Raw genomic sequence first — 17154 nt, forward strand, 5'->3', positions numbered from 1 at the left:
AGCATCAATTACAACAGGACAAAACAAAATCCACTAGTATACACATTTTCTGTCCCACAGATAATGTTACATAATTCCTGTCAAATTCAAGTACCTCTTCCAAACTCAAGTATAGATAAAAATAGCTAATTTATATTCATTTATTAACTTTGTGACAGTTTATCATCATCCTAATTCAACAGTCGTTTAATTTAATGCTTCTATGATTTGGAAAAGAAATTTAACACAATCCAAGATGAAGATGAATAATCAAAGAAGTCCAACGTCAACAGATCATTAATAATAATAATAATAATAAATTAGAAAGATTTTTGGTTCTTTCCTATTAGTAAATCATAAGTTATAAAAAATATTTAACAAAAAGCATTTCTTTGTCAAGTGATAATCTATTTATAATTAATTATTTGATTCGTTAATTAAGATAATGTATTCGGTGATTACAACAGGACAGAAGAAAATGCAGTAGTCTGAACTTGTTTTGTTGGTGCAGCGAGTCAGAGGATTGGATTGGATGGATTATTGGTGCCTTCACGGATATTAAAAAAATGAATTTTTTATATGGTATATATGCTGAAGCATGCACACTCAAATCGATAAGCTTGTAAAGTAATGAAGGATATTGTGTAAGTAGGTGGTAAAGTTATTACAATTACAAGAAAAGATAATAAAAACAGTTCCACTCCAAGAACAATCACAATCTTTTCATTATCCTTGGAAGGTGAAGAAGGTGGCATGGCGCCGACGGTGGAGGCCCAATGTTGCGGTGTCATTTAGACATTCAGATCCAGATGGTATGGGTGGGCCTGGGCTGCCATTGTGGGCTTGAAGTTGAAGTTGAAATTGGTTTTTGAATGTTTCACCTATACCTTCCATCTCTCATTCTATACCTCTAAAAATTCTATTTAATACTTTTTGTTTTTTTTTTCTTTCTTATTAAAGTTATTTCTACACCCTTTTAATAGATTTAAAAGCTATATAGATTTTAAAATTTGATTTATAAATTTTTTAAATTTTATTTTTAGATTTAAAATTTAATAATAATCTAATTTAATTTAAAATTTTAATATTATTTAATATATATTTTTACTTTAATAATTATTAAAATATAATTTCTATTATTTTAATACTTTTATTAAAAAATAAAAATAAGAATAATTAAAATAAAAATAATAAAATAAAATATGATTTAATATATTTAAATATATTAAATTATATTGATTATTAAATTAAAATTAAATAATTATGAAATCTTAATTAAATAACTTTTTTATCGAAATATCTCATAAACAATTTATTTTACATTTTGTTTTTTAATAAAAATTTCATAATTATTTAATTTAATTAAAATTCTAATGTTATTTGTAAGAAACTAGAAAATAGAGTATTAGAGTAGACATGTGTATTAAAATAATGAAATGAAAAAATTATTTTAAAATAATTTTATAATATAAATAGAACTTTCTAAAACTCGATTCATTATCTAAAACACTTCATCTCTCTAAAACTTTTGTTCTCTACTCTTTTTGTGCGTTCTCTCTAGCTTTTCTCCTTACCGAGTTATCTATTCGACGATCAGGAGGTGCTTAGGCAATATGACATCGGGGCTTCGATTTTAACCAATCAGTTTCGTGTTCTTCATCTGGTAACTGGTTTCCCCTTTTCTCCATGCATGTTTGGATTGTGATCATGCAAGATTCTGTCTTGCATGTGGTTAGCAGTTCCTTCCCTCAATTTCTAGCTCAAATCAGGTCCTTAAAACTGTTTCCTATCACCAGTTGGTGATTTGTAGGTGTTTCTAGCGTTGCCTTGCGATACAAGCGAGTTGTCGAGGTTTCTGCCGAGTTGTGCAACTAATTAGAGGTAAGGGAAGCTGGGTTTTTGATTTCTGTTCTGTGAATTATTGTGTCATGAGTTAGGGGTATGCTAGTTACATATAAATTATGTTGAACTGTTGAAATGGTAGTTAGACTTAATATGTTTACTGTGTCAGTTTTATGTTTGTATGGATGACTGTGAATATGAATTGATTGAATGATATACTTAATTTGATGTTGACTGTTGTGTTGTGAATGAGTTGGGTGTGACATTTGTTATAAGGACGAGAGTTAATTATTTAGCTGGTGCATGATCCTGTTAAGGCATTTTGGAGGAAGTGAGGTAGTAGAATTAAGTCATTTGGGTTTGATGGGTATTTGGTATGCATAGGGGGGTTTAGTAAGTCTAATATGACTAAGCTATGCCTTTAGAATGGTCAAAAACATGTTCCAAGGAGTATATTTTGATTTAGGTCCATAAGTTGATGAAATCGAGGTTTTAGATTAGGAATTGTTTCATAAACACTTTAGATTGATGTTATGAAGGTTTTAAACCACTTAGACAAATTTAATGAAGTATATAATACAATTTAGGAGTGTTAGAAGTTAGGAAAAATGGTTAAAATGAGTTTTGGGTGGTTGAGTTGCATAATTCTGCAAAATTTCATTCTACAAATTATGCAGACTCGTTGAGCGAAAGTATTCGCACAGCGAGTCGCCCTGGCGAGATGCTCTCTGCTAAGGCATTCGCTTAGCGACTGGGTGCATTATGCGAATAGCTGACGAGGGTGTTTTCTGTGTAGGCACTCGCACAACGAATTTGTGCGCTATGCGAGTGGCTATAAAGGGTTGTTCCCCGTTTAACGATTCACATAGTGAATCTGAGTCACCTTGCGACTGGTGTTCATCTGAGAACATGCTAAATTAATTCGAATAGCAAACGGGGACGCTTTGCGAGTGTTTAAGGAGTTCATGCCACTGTTTGGGGCTCTCGCATAGCGATTTGGGGCGTTGTGCGAGGGGTTAAGGTCTAATACTGTGTACCAGAACTTTCGGTTTAGCTGAGCGCACAGACTTGGTGCGCTAAGCGAATGGGCTTTAGCTGAGCGCATAGGCTTGGTGCGCTGAGCGAATGTGAGTGAGTAAAACCCATTATATCTGTTTTTGCATAGTGAGTTTGGTGCACTGAGCAACTAGCCCAGAACCTATTTTTATTCTTTTATCCCTGTTTTCTGGAAACCTTGATTTATGTTTTGATTATTAGAATGATGTAGAATTATCTATGAATAATGTATGTCTTTTAACCGTAATGAGAATTGTGACATGAATCCCATGACTCAAGGTGAGATTTTTAGGAGCGATTGTGGATGGCGAGGCTGTTGTGTAGTATAAATGTATGAAGCTTAGAATTGGTAAGTCTATTCTGATACTCTAATGATATTATTCTCAAGTAGAGATAGATGATATATGTGGTGAGAGTGGCGGGAGGTTCATGTCTATAGGCTTAGAGTTTAGCCATGGACAATATATGAACTAACCTTGTATAGTTTTGGAGAGTGCCAACAGGACTATACAAGTGCAAAGGCTACCAAAGTTCGACATTTATACTAATCTGGATGAGTCTTATTAAGTATCTAATGCATGAGAAATCTGTGTACATTTTTCTGTTGTTTGTTTTTGTATGTTTTTTCTTTTGCGATGATCACCAGTTTTGGTGTGAACTTAGGGAGACTTTTCGTTTCAGTTGCTCCAGCGATAGGTGATTGAGGAGAGATTCAGTAAAGAAGTCGGATGAATCTACAAATGTAAATATCGTCTTTTGTAGGTTTGTTTCTTATAATAGCTAATTTATCATACATGTAATGTTCCTTTTTGTAGTATTTTACTATTAAAAATGAGATGTTACATTATTTAATATGTTTTTATATTTTAATAATTATTAAAATACGATTTATATTATAATAATAATTACATTAAAAAAAATAAAAATAAAATAATGAAAATAAAATAGTAATAATAAAAATAAAATAATTAAAATATAGTAATAATAAAAATAAAAAATAATTATATAAAATTTGATTTAATATATTTAAATATATTAAATTATATTAAAATATTTAATTAAATTAAATAATTATTAAATTTTAAATAAAAACTAAAGTTTAAAAACTTTGGTTATTAAATATCAAAATCCGTTAAAATATGTTAAAGGATTTCGATAAACAATTTCTTTTTTTAAATTTTGTTTTTTATTTAAAATTTAATAATTATTTAATTTAATTTAAAATTTTAATATTATTTATAATAATTTAACAATTTTTTTTATTTTTACTATTTTACTTTTATTTTAATTATTTTTATTTTTAATATAACTATTATAATAATAGAAAATATATTTTAATAATTATTAAGATATAAACATATATTAAATAATATTAAAATTTTAAACTAAATTAAATTATTATTAAATTTTAAATAGGAAAATGAAATTTAAAAAATTTATGAATTGGATTTCAAAATTTGTACAAATTTTAAAATCTATTGAAAAAAATTAAAAAACATTAATAAAATTAAAAATAAAATTTTTAAAAATATAGGATGAAAGATTGGAAATACAGGATGAATCCACGGTCTTCTGTACCTGCATTGCATAGAAAATACCAAATATACACGTCAACTATTTTTTAAATTCCATAAAATTATTAAACGTATAGAGTAAAAATTCAGATTATTTAATTAATTTCTTTTTATTATTTACTTATTACCATTAATATTTATTGATTTATTTGTTTATTTTATAAGTATTACTTAGCAACCCCTTAAAAATGTTTGAACGAAAAAGACAATATTTAAATAGCCTTAATGAACAGTTGAGTTTGGTGATCTACTTCTTAAATAACTGTATTCTACCATTTTCGTTGTCTTGTTTATTTGACTTGTTGGGGGGTGGGATGAGTCCCAAATTGGGGAATTTAAATAATTTACACATTCGTGTCCTTATTATTTAAGATTTTCTTCTTTTTGTTTTCATGCACGTGTAAGAAAACAAACTACTTTAAAATGTTTAAGAAAAAATAGTAATAATCCAAAATGCCATCTGAAAGTAGTGTAACAAATTATGAATATAAAAGGATTATAAATGATTGATATTAAATTATAGATGTCATATATTTTTTAAAAGAGGGAAAAAAAATAGGTTTTGGTGAGAAACATATAATACAATGGAATTGAGAGGAAAAGCTAGAAGAGTGAGAATCAAATAAATAATAATGAAGGATAAGATCGAGATTATAGATAAACAATAAACAAAGTTGGTTTGGTCATATTAATATAAAAATATATAGCATGAAATGAAAGAAATGAGTAGATTGGAAAGTTCAAGGAAGAAATGAAAGAATTTTTTTAAAAAAAAAAAGATCTTGAAAGAATGACATTCTTTCTTGGTATATGAAAATCACAATAAAATATTTTTTTTTCTTAAAAAGGTTTGGAAATGAAATTTCCAATAAGTTTAACATGGAAAAGAGCAAACTAGCTACAATTCCAATAAACCAAAAGGAGAACTTCAATAAGTCAAAAGAAGAACTTTTACAAAGGACATGGAAACCAAAAAAAAAAGGTAAATGAAAAGTTATACAAGTCTGACTAATGCATTTAAGTACAACAAAATCTCACATCTTGCATCAAGCAACTTTATCAAGATACTTCTTTTACACTGTGAATAACAAAATAATAAATTACAATTCAGTCTAGTGAGTCTTGCAACCAACAATACTCAAATTATAATCTTGAAACTCAAGTTTTAATAATTGATTATGACAATCTGAACTTAGAGTTGAACAATACATAACGTTATCTTCACATACAGTAAAAAGAGTATAGCTAGAATTACTCTGACTATTTTCTCTGGGCCTTATTTATATTACAATTTACATGTCAAAAGAAAAAATAAAAGCTGTTGAGGGTATTTTGAAAATACTTTTTTTTTTATTGTCGCATTTTATTTAAAGGTCAGGTCGATTTGATCGGTCCATTATGATACGGAATCTTTCAAATGAATGGTTTATTCCAATCAATTAAATAAACCAACCCCATATACGTTCAACGGTATTTCAATGGTAATGGCTTAATACCGCTTTTAGTCCTTAGTTTTGGAAGTTTTATTCAATATGGTCTTATCTTTTTTTTTTTAGTAACAATTGATTCCACTTTTTGAAAAAACTGTTCAATTGACTTTTTTTTTTGTTACGACGTCAATTTTCTAATGGTGCTGGTTACAACGTTAATAAGTTCTTTCATGCATTCACCTATCCAAATGTTATTTAAACAGTCCTGACATAATGTTATGTTAAAAATCATGTCATCATCATATACAATAAGAACTATAATAAACAATTTAAACTTAAATATGGGACCACTATAAACAAAAAGGACTCAATTGAACAGTTTTTTCAAAAGGTAGAATCAATTGTTATGGAAAAATAAAGGTAGGACCATATTGAACAAACCCTCTCAAACTAGGGACCAAAAGCGGTATTAAGCCTATTTCAATAAACAAATAAACCTCATGCTCTCGTTCATTCAATTTCAAATAATCCACCCTACCAGTGAAACTTAGATAAAATACTGTGTTCACACAACATCAAACATTTCATTCCATTCTTCCCTTTCCCCTTAATAAACATCCATGCAGACCATTCATCTATAAAAAACAATCTTCCATCCCTTTGCATGTAAACAAATCTCTTTCTTTCTATAAATTCAACCCTTCCCACATACCACATTCAATTTGTAACTTAACACCACATGCCCAAACGATAGTGTTTAAATAATCAACAAGTCAACTAGTGCATTACATGATAAACCAAGCAAAACCATAACTCATGGAATAGAATAACAGACACGTAAATCACAAACACATTCATCCATTCTCGCCTACCACACATCCTCAAGCATCACATACCAACCTCATATACATTCAATTTAAACTTTTAATAAACCCATGATAGACAAACCTAATGAGTGCATGGTAGATTCTCACCAATCTGGTAAAGCCTAGCCCAGTAAAAGCCCCTTCATAACATTGTTCTCTACAAAAGCTTAGATATACACCACCGATAAACCTTTACACTCCTCCTTAGAGTTAACATCGATATTAGTTCCAAAATATCAAAATAACATAATATCAAAATTATCTTTTAAAAAAACAGATTATATCCTAATGGACACTACTCATACAAGTTTAAAGCAGAAAAAGAGAATTATAATAAGAGCTCCAGAATTAAATCAACAAAGAAAAGGAAAAATGCATATGAAAAACAATCTATACAAAAAATCAGTAACATGACAAATAACAGAAATTGTTAAAACTACTTCTACATTTAACTCTACTCTATGATTTATAAAATGTAATATTTATATCTAAGCAAGTTTAAATCAATTAAAGAAAGCTAAGAAAAAGGTCAAATTCAAAAAACAACACCTAACTAAAATTTCTACTACTTAAACCTATGACAGCTTAATATAACAGGACAGCTTTAGCTGAAACCTGTGAGTGTTTTGAGAAAAGAGAAAACAAGAACTCCAGAGAAAACAAAACTATGAATGAATATTATTGAAAGTGTGTTGAGTACAGTGCAAGCAAGGAATATATACAAAAGGGGAAAAAGTAGAAAGGGAAAGTAGAAATAACACTATCAAAACACTAATGAAAGGAATATTATGTAACTACCTTTATGCTGACTAATAGAATCTATCTATCTAAGACATTAGCACTAAAATATCATAAAAGACACTATTCTAACTCAAATTAATAAAAATTAGTACATCTCTACTATAAACTAAATATGATTTAAAAACTAAGAATTACTGGTCTAAAACCCCCTAAAAACATGCAAATGCTTTGGAAAAAATGTCACATTTTGAATGTTATCACACCCCATACTTGAATCATTTGCAGTCCTGAACAAAACTAAGACCAGACATTAATAACCAAACAGCATTTTCACATCAAAACTCACTCACTACAACAATTCCTAATATGCACATATGCAAATCAAACAGTGAAACAACAGTAAAAGTTGCAAGGCTTTAAGTCCAAAAATAGTGAAACAACAGTGGTCTAGATGTGTGAACTCAAGTATGGTTTAGCATTTGGCACAACACTTTCATCAACCAATTTTACTTTCCCTTCAGCTTTTCACTTTCATTTTTTTCATACACTTTCTGATTATTTTCAATTTTTTTTTTCAACTTCCAGCATTTATTTCTTTTTCTCTTGCTTTTGTTTGCTGTTACAGCTTTAGCTCAACATATTTCCACTTTGAAACACCTTGGCACCCCCACACTTGAGTCACACACCCTTACTTAAATTGGCTCACTAAGTAGTTATAATCAAAAGATGGCCTAAATCATGTTCAAAGTGTGTTCAAGCAATTAGCACCAAAAAGAGTATCCACAAGTTCTAGAGTGCAGAAATACACAAGTGAATCACTCAATTTAACAATTAAGGCTCAAATATCTCTAGGTGTAGAATGTTTGGTGCACAAAGTGTCTAAGCATATTAATAACCTAATCATCAATGAAATAAATGCACAAACCAGATAGAAATATTTATACTCAAACCAGAATTATCACATGCATACACATCACAAAATTGACCATAATGAGTGAGTGAAAATGTAAAATCTGTAAAAGATACCTAAAACTATCTACATAATTTCTATTGGACTAGAAATGACAAAGAATTTACTCACAAATTGATTCCTAAAACAACTTCTAAAAACCTAAACAACATTACCTAAAGCTATCTAAAACCTAGACAAACTAAAGTAGAACAGAATGTAACCTAGACAGCTCCTAACTGGAACCTAAACATATCCTAAGAATAGAAACATGAATTATGAAAAGGAAAAGAACAGCTTAAAACAAATCCTAAAGTAAAAAAACCTAAATCAAAGCTCTACAAATGGAAAACAGTAGAAGGAATAAACATTTCCTAGTTACAAGTCTAAAAAGGAGACAGCGAAAAAAAGAAAGTAATCCTAAAACAGAGAATCTATACCATTCCTAATAAAGGACCTAAATAATCAAAACAGGAACGTGCAAAGAAAAAGACAATTAAAACAAGACCTGAAAGTAAAAGAATCTTAAAGGGAATTCTAGCTAAAGAATAAAAACAGAATTTAAGTAATGAAAAGAATTTAAAAACAACCAAATGCTAAAGCAATTTTATCTATAAACTCCAACAGAACAAGAAACTAAAATAACTACTAATTAAAGACTAAAACAAAATATAATATGAAGACAAGACAATAAAGGTCAAAAAGTTTGTGCTTCACGTCGAAGCTCGCGATTGCAATGATTACTCTGATCACCAACCACAAAAGCCCTAACTTTGCAAAAACCCTCCCCAGTAATGATGAAGTTCGCTTTAACATCTAAGCTCGAAGAACACTCTCGTTCCCGATTTTAATGGAACTCTAATTGCTCATGTGATTTTACATTTAAAAAAACCCTTATTTTATAATGTTTCATATAAATAAATTCCACATATCTTTGCATATATCACTTCTTTAAAATATTCCACATCAAACTGACAACTCATCTGAAAATTAATTCCATTAACTCAATTTAGGGAATCAATTGCTTAAATTTTTTAGTTTTAAAGACCCAATTGATAAAAAGAAATAAAAAAAAGATTTATTTGAGAAAACTCAACAAAAATAAACACTACGAGAATATTAAATCTTATATATTTATATAAAACTATTGAATTATATATAAATTGTTTAATCATATATATATATATATATATATATATATATATTCACTTATTTTATCGTAGCTAATTATTAGAATGAACAATTATTAGAAAAGATTTATAAGAAAAATTCGACAAAAAACTATCAAACATAAATCAACAATTTTTTTTGCATTGATTACTTTTACAAGTATTTTCTCATAGTATATATTAATCATTTTTTAAATTGTAAATTTTAGTAATTTTTTTTTACTATTTCGGTCTATTTAATAGTCGTTGTTAGGATTCACTTTTCCATATATTTTTAAGTAACAGTTTTTATTTTGAAATTGAAATACCTCTAAAACGTAATATTGGCTCTAATAATGTCTTGAAGAACTTGGACTAACATCCCTAAACATGTAATTGCCCTAAACCTACGTGAAAAGAAAATCTAAGGTGAAATATGTGTGCATCTGTGTTAGAAAACTACTTGTATATAGGAGAAGGAGAAACGTTACACAACCTAACTGCCAAGGCAATTTGAAAAGGTGGCTAGAAGTCTGTATAAAAGGGGTTGGGTTGTTTTGGGAAGAGTAGTTTTGGAGTCTTATTAGCTATACAGGAACTCTTTGTCTTGAAGGGGGAGGTTAAGCTCTCTGTAACCAATTGTATCCTGTATTCTTGATTGTTTTGCAATACTCAGAGGTTATATAGTTCTGGTTTGTGTGATCGGTGTGTGTAGTGTGTTTTCTATAGGTTCTTGATTAAAAGAACCTAACATTTGGTCTGACCTGCCGGATCAAGAAGGAGAAGAATCAACAATGGGAAGTCAGACGGAGGAAAGATTGGACAATTTGGAGATTACGGTGGAGGGAATCAAGGAGGAGACAGTGGCTATCAAGTGCGATCTACAACAACTGATGAGGGTGATGGGTGGAGGTCACAATAATCAAGGGAGTGGCTCTGAAAGAAGTAGCAGCTCTGTGAACAAGAATCAAGAAAGGTGCGACAACGGGGGAATTCCCCAAAATTGGCGGAAAAGGGTAGAACTACCGTCGTTTGAAGGAGTGGAGCCTCATAGTTGGATTAACCGAGCCGAACGGTTCTTCGACATCCAGAAGGTGGCTAAAGAGGATAAAGTTGAACTCACCTACATTAGCATGGAAGGAAGCGCGAGTTATTGGTTCAAATATTGGAGGGCAAAAACCAAGAACTATTCTTGGTTGGGTATGAAGGCTGGGTTGATTAATTGCTTTGGAGGTGGTTTTAGGGGGACCGTATACGAACAGATGGCCACGCTGAGGCAAGAGGGGACGGTGGAAGAATTTGTTAGGAGTTTTGAGATATTACTAGGTTAGACCCAGGGTCTATGGGAGGAGTTGGTATTGGGTTTTTTCCTAGCTAGGCTCCGGGACGATATCAAGGGACAAGTACGTATACAAGACCCTCAAGAATTGATGGGGGCGATACGGGTGTTGCAAGGGATGTGGAGGACGCTATGTGTCGAGCCGAGCGCGAGATGAAGGATGGAGCGGCGTGAAAATAAACCCAGTGGGAATGCGAGCCACGTCGACGGTCATTAGAGGCGACATTGGTCGGCAAACCGCAAGACGAACAGGTGGGGCCGAGGAAGTTGGGGCAAGTAACACAAGAGGAAGTATCGTTGGGGGAGGCGATAGTAAAGGAAGAATGGTAAGACACTTACCTTACCTGGAGTTTCTGAAGAGGCGGGAAGAAGGTCTCTGTTTCAATGCGGAGGCCCATTTGCTCTAGGCCATCGATGTTCGGAGAAGAGCTTGAGAGTGTTGCTGCTAGCAGAAGACGAGAAGGATGAGGCTGGCGAGGGGGAAGAACAGGAGACGAAACCCATGGAATTGTCGGTGTGTTTGGCGGAAGGGCTGGCGCCTCCCAAAACCATGAAATTGACAGGATTAATTGAGGAAAGTCGAGTGGTGGTCCTCATCGATAGCGGGACCAACAACAACTTCATTAGTCGAAAAGTGGTAGAGGAATTGGAGCTGCCAGTGGCTGACACACCGTCATATACAGTGAGCCTCGGTGATGGACATAAAAAGGTGACGAGCGGACGATGCGAGAAATTTCGAATACGTTTGGGAGACACCACGGTGGAGGAAGAACTGTATGTTTTTGAGCTTGGGGGAGTAGATGTAATCTTGGGAATTGCATGGCTAGCGAAGCTTGGGAAGGTCATGATCAATTGGGGGGAGATGTCCATGGAATATATGTTGAAGGGTAAGAAGGTAACAATAAAGGAGGACCCAACACTTTCCTGCCAGCTGAAGGAACCCAAGACATTGTTGAAGTTAGTGGATGTTGAGTCATGGGTACTTGTTTGGGATCAGGGCAAAGTGGAGCAGGAGGAATGCAGTGAGTGGAATTATGGTCAGTGTTGCAGACCCACTATCTTGTGTTTCGGGAGAGAGAAAGCTTACCCCCACTTCGTGATATAAAGCATGTTTACAGAAAAAAATTCAAGACTTGGAAATTGGGTTTGATAGAGAGAAAAAGAATTATGGCCAGAAGATATCTTGAGACTGGGGGTGGGAGACCCAAGAACAACCTAACAGAGGAAAACTACATTGCGCATGAGTCTTCGAATATTTACGAAGCTGATACCCATTGGACATCATGGCTGGTTCCTATGTGGTGGTTGCTAATATTGTTGTTTTTTGTTATTTCCGTGGACCTCAACAATTGTCTCAAAAATAACTTCGGTCCCCAATGTGGCTGCGTGGCTAAGTTCCTTAGAGGATTCTCTTTTGAACCTATGCAGGAGAACTCATTGCTATCATTGACTGAGATGGGAGCCCTTGGGTGGGACAGTGCTAGGAACAGGCATCAAGGATGGAGACTAGACACTTGCATTTGGTTATACGCTGGAATTATTCATTTGCTTGCTATCATGTTGAGTCTCGTATTCATTGGAATTCGTCTGGAACAACAATTTGGGTCTAGGAGGATTGGAGTTATATACTGGTGACTATCCAGGATTAATATACTAGGTTCAACCTTGAGGACAAGGTTGTTAAAGGGAAGGGAAGTAATGTTAGAAAACTACTTGTATATAGGAGAAGGAGAAACGTTAACCTAACTGCCAAGGCAGTTAGGAAAGGTGGCTAGAAGTCTGCATAAAAGGGGTTGGGATGCTTTGGGAAGAGTAGTTTTGGAGTCTTATTAGCTGTACAAAAACTCTTTGTCCTGTAGGGAAAGGTTAAACTCTTTGTAACTAATTGTATCCTGTATTCTTGATTGTTTTGCAATACACAAAGGTTATACAGTTCTGGTTTGTGTGATCGGTGTGTGTAGTGTGTTTTCTATAGGTTCTTGATTAAAAGAACCTAATCTGTATCTATAAAAGGGAGTGAGTGAATTGAAAATAAGTTCGTGACAAAATTTATGTATATTAAGCTTTGATTTATCATTGTACATATTTTTTATGAGGCCTACATAAGTAAAAATGAAGTTTCCTTTTCAATTTTTGTGAGGAGCATCATGTTGCAAATCTAGAGTATTCAGCGGTGAAGAACTTGGCACTACTGTGGCTGTTGATTCTGCCCCAGCAATCAAATCAGAGATATTTGATACTTCTGCAGCTGCCACAATTGGTTGTTGAGTGATGCCCTTTTTCTCATTACTTTTTCCCCACAAGAAGGAGTACAACCCAACTATGATCAAAACCATGCCCAACAACCTGCGTGTAGATGTATATTCGAGGTTATTATTCTTTACACAGAATTGAAGAATGTTTACAAGTAAAAATATTCATACGTTCCAAAGGTGAGTGGCTGTCCAATTACGAGTGCTTCTGAAAAGGCCACAAAAATAAGAGAGAGCGGATTGAACATTGAAGGATAAGTAGGTCCTTTGATTGTTATTGCCCAAGATAGTATGCAGAATGTAGCAGCAGTAGCCAGTGCTCCCTAAACAAATAAATAATCACATGAGAAAATTCATTGATTTCATCAAATTGTTGAACAAACTAAATGACTTTTGTAAAGAATATATATTACAGAGTAGATTATGGTGACCAGTTGTAGATTCCACTCTAATCTCCAAGCAGCTTTACTAGAATCTATGCAGACACCTACGATTGCTGCTTGAATTGCTGCTATAACGCATGATAGCATTGTTCCCCAATACCTCAGTGGAAATACTTTAAGCAATTGGACCTGTTTAATGAATTGAAGATAGGAATTTGAGAAGGAAAATATATAGTGAGAGAGAGAATTGAAAATAAAGAATCTGTTTACTTGTAGAAGAAACCAAGCTGTGTATGAGAAGCAGCTGCTGATCAAAAGGAAAGTACCCCGAAGCATGTGAGTTGGGTGAGGTGCAATAGCAGTATGAGCATGATAACTATGATGAAAAAGATAAAATTGTTTGCCTTTGTAAAGACTGGTAAGTAATGCTCCACCAACACACAAAATTGCCCCTGCACACTTAGTTCTACCAGTCCAACTTTTCAGCCCCAATTTCTCCAATCTGCAATGAGAGTATATATAATGATATAGGTTATAATTTATGGCATAGAAAAACTGCTATCTTGTTTATACCTGAAGATGACTGAGGTGAGGAATGTGCATATTGGAACCATGTTGAGAAAGTTAGCAGAGTAAGTAGCTGAAGTATCTCTCAGCCCATAATAGAATAAGCCTTGAGCCATAGTCATTCTGTAATTGGTGACATAGAAAACCATAATGATATGTATCTGTATGCTATACTTTATATATTAATATTTTAACATCTCTTTTTTAACAACTTTTTGACAACAAGATACGTGTTATCATTTTATTGATTTGTTTGAATTTATTCTAAAATAATATTTAAAACGGATGAATCACAAACTTCTACGTATGTGTTATAAAAAAGTTGTAAAAAAATTATTAAAGAGAGTTCTTCCTTTATATATCACAATGTAAGAAAAGCATAGTAGTAAGTGAAGAAGAATTCTTACCCAACCAATGCGTTAACGAAGAGCCAAAACCAAACTTTGGGAGTAAAACTCACGCTGCGCTCTCTGCATTAACAGCCCAACTAAAATATTTGTATTACTCTTTTTAATTGGTTTAAATCCTTTTCAAAACAATATAAATAAACATGTCATTATATAAATTTACCTATATGAATTCATATTTTTTATATAAATATGAAATATAAATTCATATTTTTTATGTATTTAATAAAATAATACTCACATCTTTTCTAATTGTTAAACAGATATTTATTCCCAATACCACTTTCTTTATATTTTAATAAAGTATGTCTTATTGATTATACCAAATAAAAAGTTATAGAAATTAAAATGTCAAAATATAAACATTTTTGTTAAAAGAGTTATTTCTTCACTTATTATTATTATTATTATTATTATTATTATTACTATTATTATTATTATTATTATTATTTTAAAAATTATATTTTCATGATAAATTGTATTTATTGAAATATAAAAAATTATACTTTTTTTTAAAATAAAATATATTTTAAAATAAAATGATAAATAATTATAATATATATATATATATATATATATATATGATTAAATTCATTAAATTTTCAAAAAAAAATATTTAAGATTCGGTGAATATTGTACTTTTAAATCAAATAAAAGAGATGAAGATAAAAGTGAGTGTCACTGAAATTTATGGTTGTTTATTTTAAAACTATATATATAGGAACTAGTATTATTTCGTAGAAGATAAGTTCATTTTTCTTTTATTTAATATTTGTTTATAAAACGTTTGCTAAAAAATAATTAAACAATATTCAAATTTAGAGAAAAGAAATCATATTAATTGTATTAACTAAGTTATATACTTATAAATTAAAAATTATTGGTATTAGTGTCTAGAATTAATTTTTAAAAAATTACAATTTTTATGAATTAAAATATAAATTGATTTCTATATTCTAAATTAGTCTTCATTTTTAAACTACAGGCTAATTTATAATCATCAATAATAAAAAATAACTAAAATCTAATTATTTAATGTTAAAAATAAGTTTAATTTTAATTTAAAAATTAATTACAACTTTTTATTAATAATAAATATTATATTAAATACCAATATTTTTTAATTGTTATAACATGACTTCTAATTTAGTTAATATAATGATTAATTATTTTTTGTTTTTAAATTTGATTACTATTTAATGATTTAAAACGGTTAATATGAGAATGTCTCCCATGGTTCTTCTCTGTAGAAAGGAAAATTAAATGGAATACATCATTCTAAAAAGAAAAATGGTTTTTTCAACACCCAATACAATAATTTGATAACAACTTTTAGGAGTAATATAAATCATTTAAAAAAAGTAAACTTTTAAAATTATAAAAAATAAGAGAGATATATAGAAGATAAAATATATATTAATGAACGTAAAATGAGTATAAAAAATTTTGGAATGGAAAGTAACCAAACCCTTTTAAAACAAAGTTATATTTTTGTTATGAAAAAGACAAGTAGATTTAAAAAATTAGTTAGTTAAAGAGCTTTGAAAAAGAGTGGTGACACACTAGATCTTTAAAAAAATAAATAAAAAATTGAAAGAATGAAAAAGGAAAATAATAGATTAGAAAATCTTAAACCCTAATAGAAGATTATTGAGAAGAAGCAAACAGGGGATAAGTAATAAATAGAATGAAAAACATATATACCTCTCAAAGTAAAGAGCAAAAGGTGCAACACAAAGTGCAGCAATAATATGGCGATATGCAATGAGTGAAAAGATGAAGGAACCCTGAACCAAAATGACCCTTGAAAGAAGCTGCATCCCTGTAACAAAACCTTGCACCATTATCATGCTCAATACAACCTTCCATGATGTCAAACAATCCTTCAAACCCCTCCTTTTCTTTTCTTCCATTGCTCTCTCCATGTCACTCATGTCGAACAATCCTTCAAACCTTGTGTAACTGTATATGTCACCTAAACAACACAAGAAAAAGTGTAAGGGAAATGAACATGGCCACAAACGCAACACACATGAAAGAAAAACTGTCAGCATATGATATGCCACTGACAGTGATCATATGCTGTTTTTTCGTGAGGTAATTTAAGGTTGGTGCCGTGTTAGAATGGCAGAGGAGTGAATATTTACAAATAAGGAAGTGCCTATGTTAGAAAAAATTACTTAGGAGAAAGTTCTGGTGTGAACAAACCATGATAAGTTAAGAATTGTGATGTAAACTAGCTAGGGTTGTAGCATCTGAGCCAGTGTTGAAAGTTAAGTGTTTGGCCTTTTCTGTGGTTTTCTTGGTTTATATGTCACTTCTGAACATATGATGTCATCTTAAACCTAGAGAGAGACTCAAAATACTTCAGGGAACTTTATTATGTAACATAACAAATGAGAAATTTCAACTAAGTTTTCTATTGTTACCAACTTGTATTCATGTAAAGAGTTTAACTCTTTATTAGGGCAACACGTAAAGAACACTTCCATATTATGGGTGACATGCATATGGTGTTTTGGAATTCCAAATCTTTCAACTGGAAATTTTGTCCAAGTTGGTGAGTATGTACGTAACATATAGGTTAATATAGACTAATTGAATGCGTGATATATATATAT

General features: G+C 31.2%; 2 protein-coding genes across 4 annotated transcripts; one reads left to right on the forward strand and one right to left on the reverse strand.

Annotated features, from left to right (window-relative positions):
- The first annotated feature begins 12080 nt into the window (after window positions 1–12080).
- On the forward strand, window positions 12081–12578 carry LOC106763418 (RHOMBOID-like protein 2). The gene has a single exon (XM_014647614.2). The coding sequence runs from the start codon at window positions 12092–12094 to the stop codon at window positions 12557–12559; it is 468 nt and encodes a 155-aa protein (XP_014503100.1). The 5' UTR covers window positions 12081–12091; the 3' UTR covers window positions 12560–12578.
- Window positions 12579–13022: 444 nt separating this feature from the next.
- On the reverse strand, window positions 13023–16847 carry LOC106763419 (WAT1-related protein At5g64700). 3 transcript variants are annotated; one of them, XM_014647615.2, is made up of 8 exons: window positions 16742–16847; window positions 16238–16508; window positions 14534–14596; window positions 14133–14249; window positions 13830–14061; window positions 13590–13748; window positions 13348–13499; window positions 13023–13270 (listed from the first exon to the last, which is right to left on the reverse strand). In XM_014647615.2, exons 2-8 carry the CDS (start codon window positions 16465–16467, stop codon window positions 13051–13053), a joined length of 1173 nt encoding a protein of 390 aa, XP_014503101.1. In that variant the 5' UTR covers window positions 16468–16508; window positions 16742–16847; the 3' UTR covers window positions 13023–13050. The 3 variants fall into 3 exon arrangements, with proteins under 3 accessions (XP_014503101.1, XP_022637811.1, XP_022637812.1); XM_022782090.1 differs by lacking the exon at window positions 14534–14596; XM_022782091.1 differs by lacking the exon at window positions 14133–14249.
- Between the last annotated feature and the right edge of the window lie 307 nt (window positions 16848–17154).

The sequence above is a fragment of the Vigna radiata genome, chromosome 6 (genome assembly GCF_000741045.1).
Source record: "Vigna radiata var. radiata cultivar VC1973A chromosome 6, Vradiata_ver6, whole genome shotgun sequence".
NCBI lineage: Eukaryota > Viridiplantae > Streptophyta > Magnoliopsida > Fabales > Fabaceae > Vigna > Vigna radiata.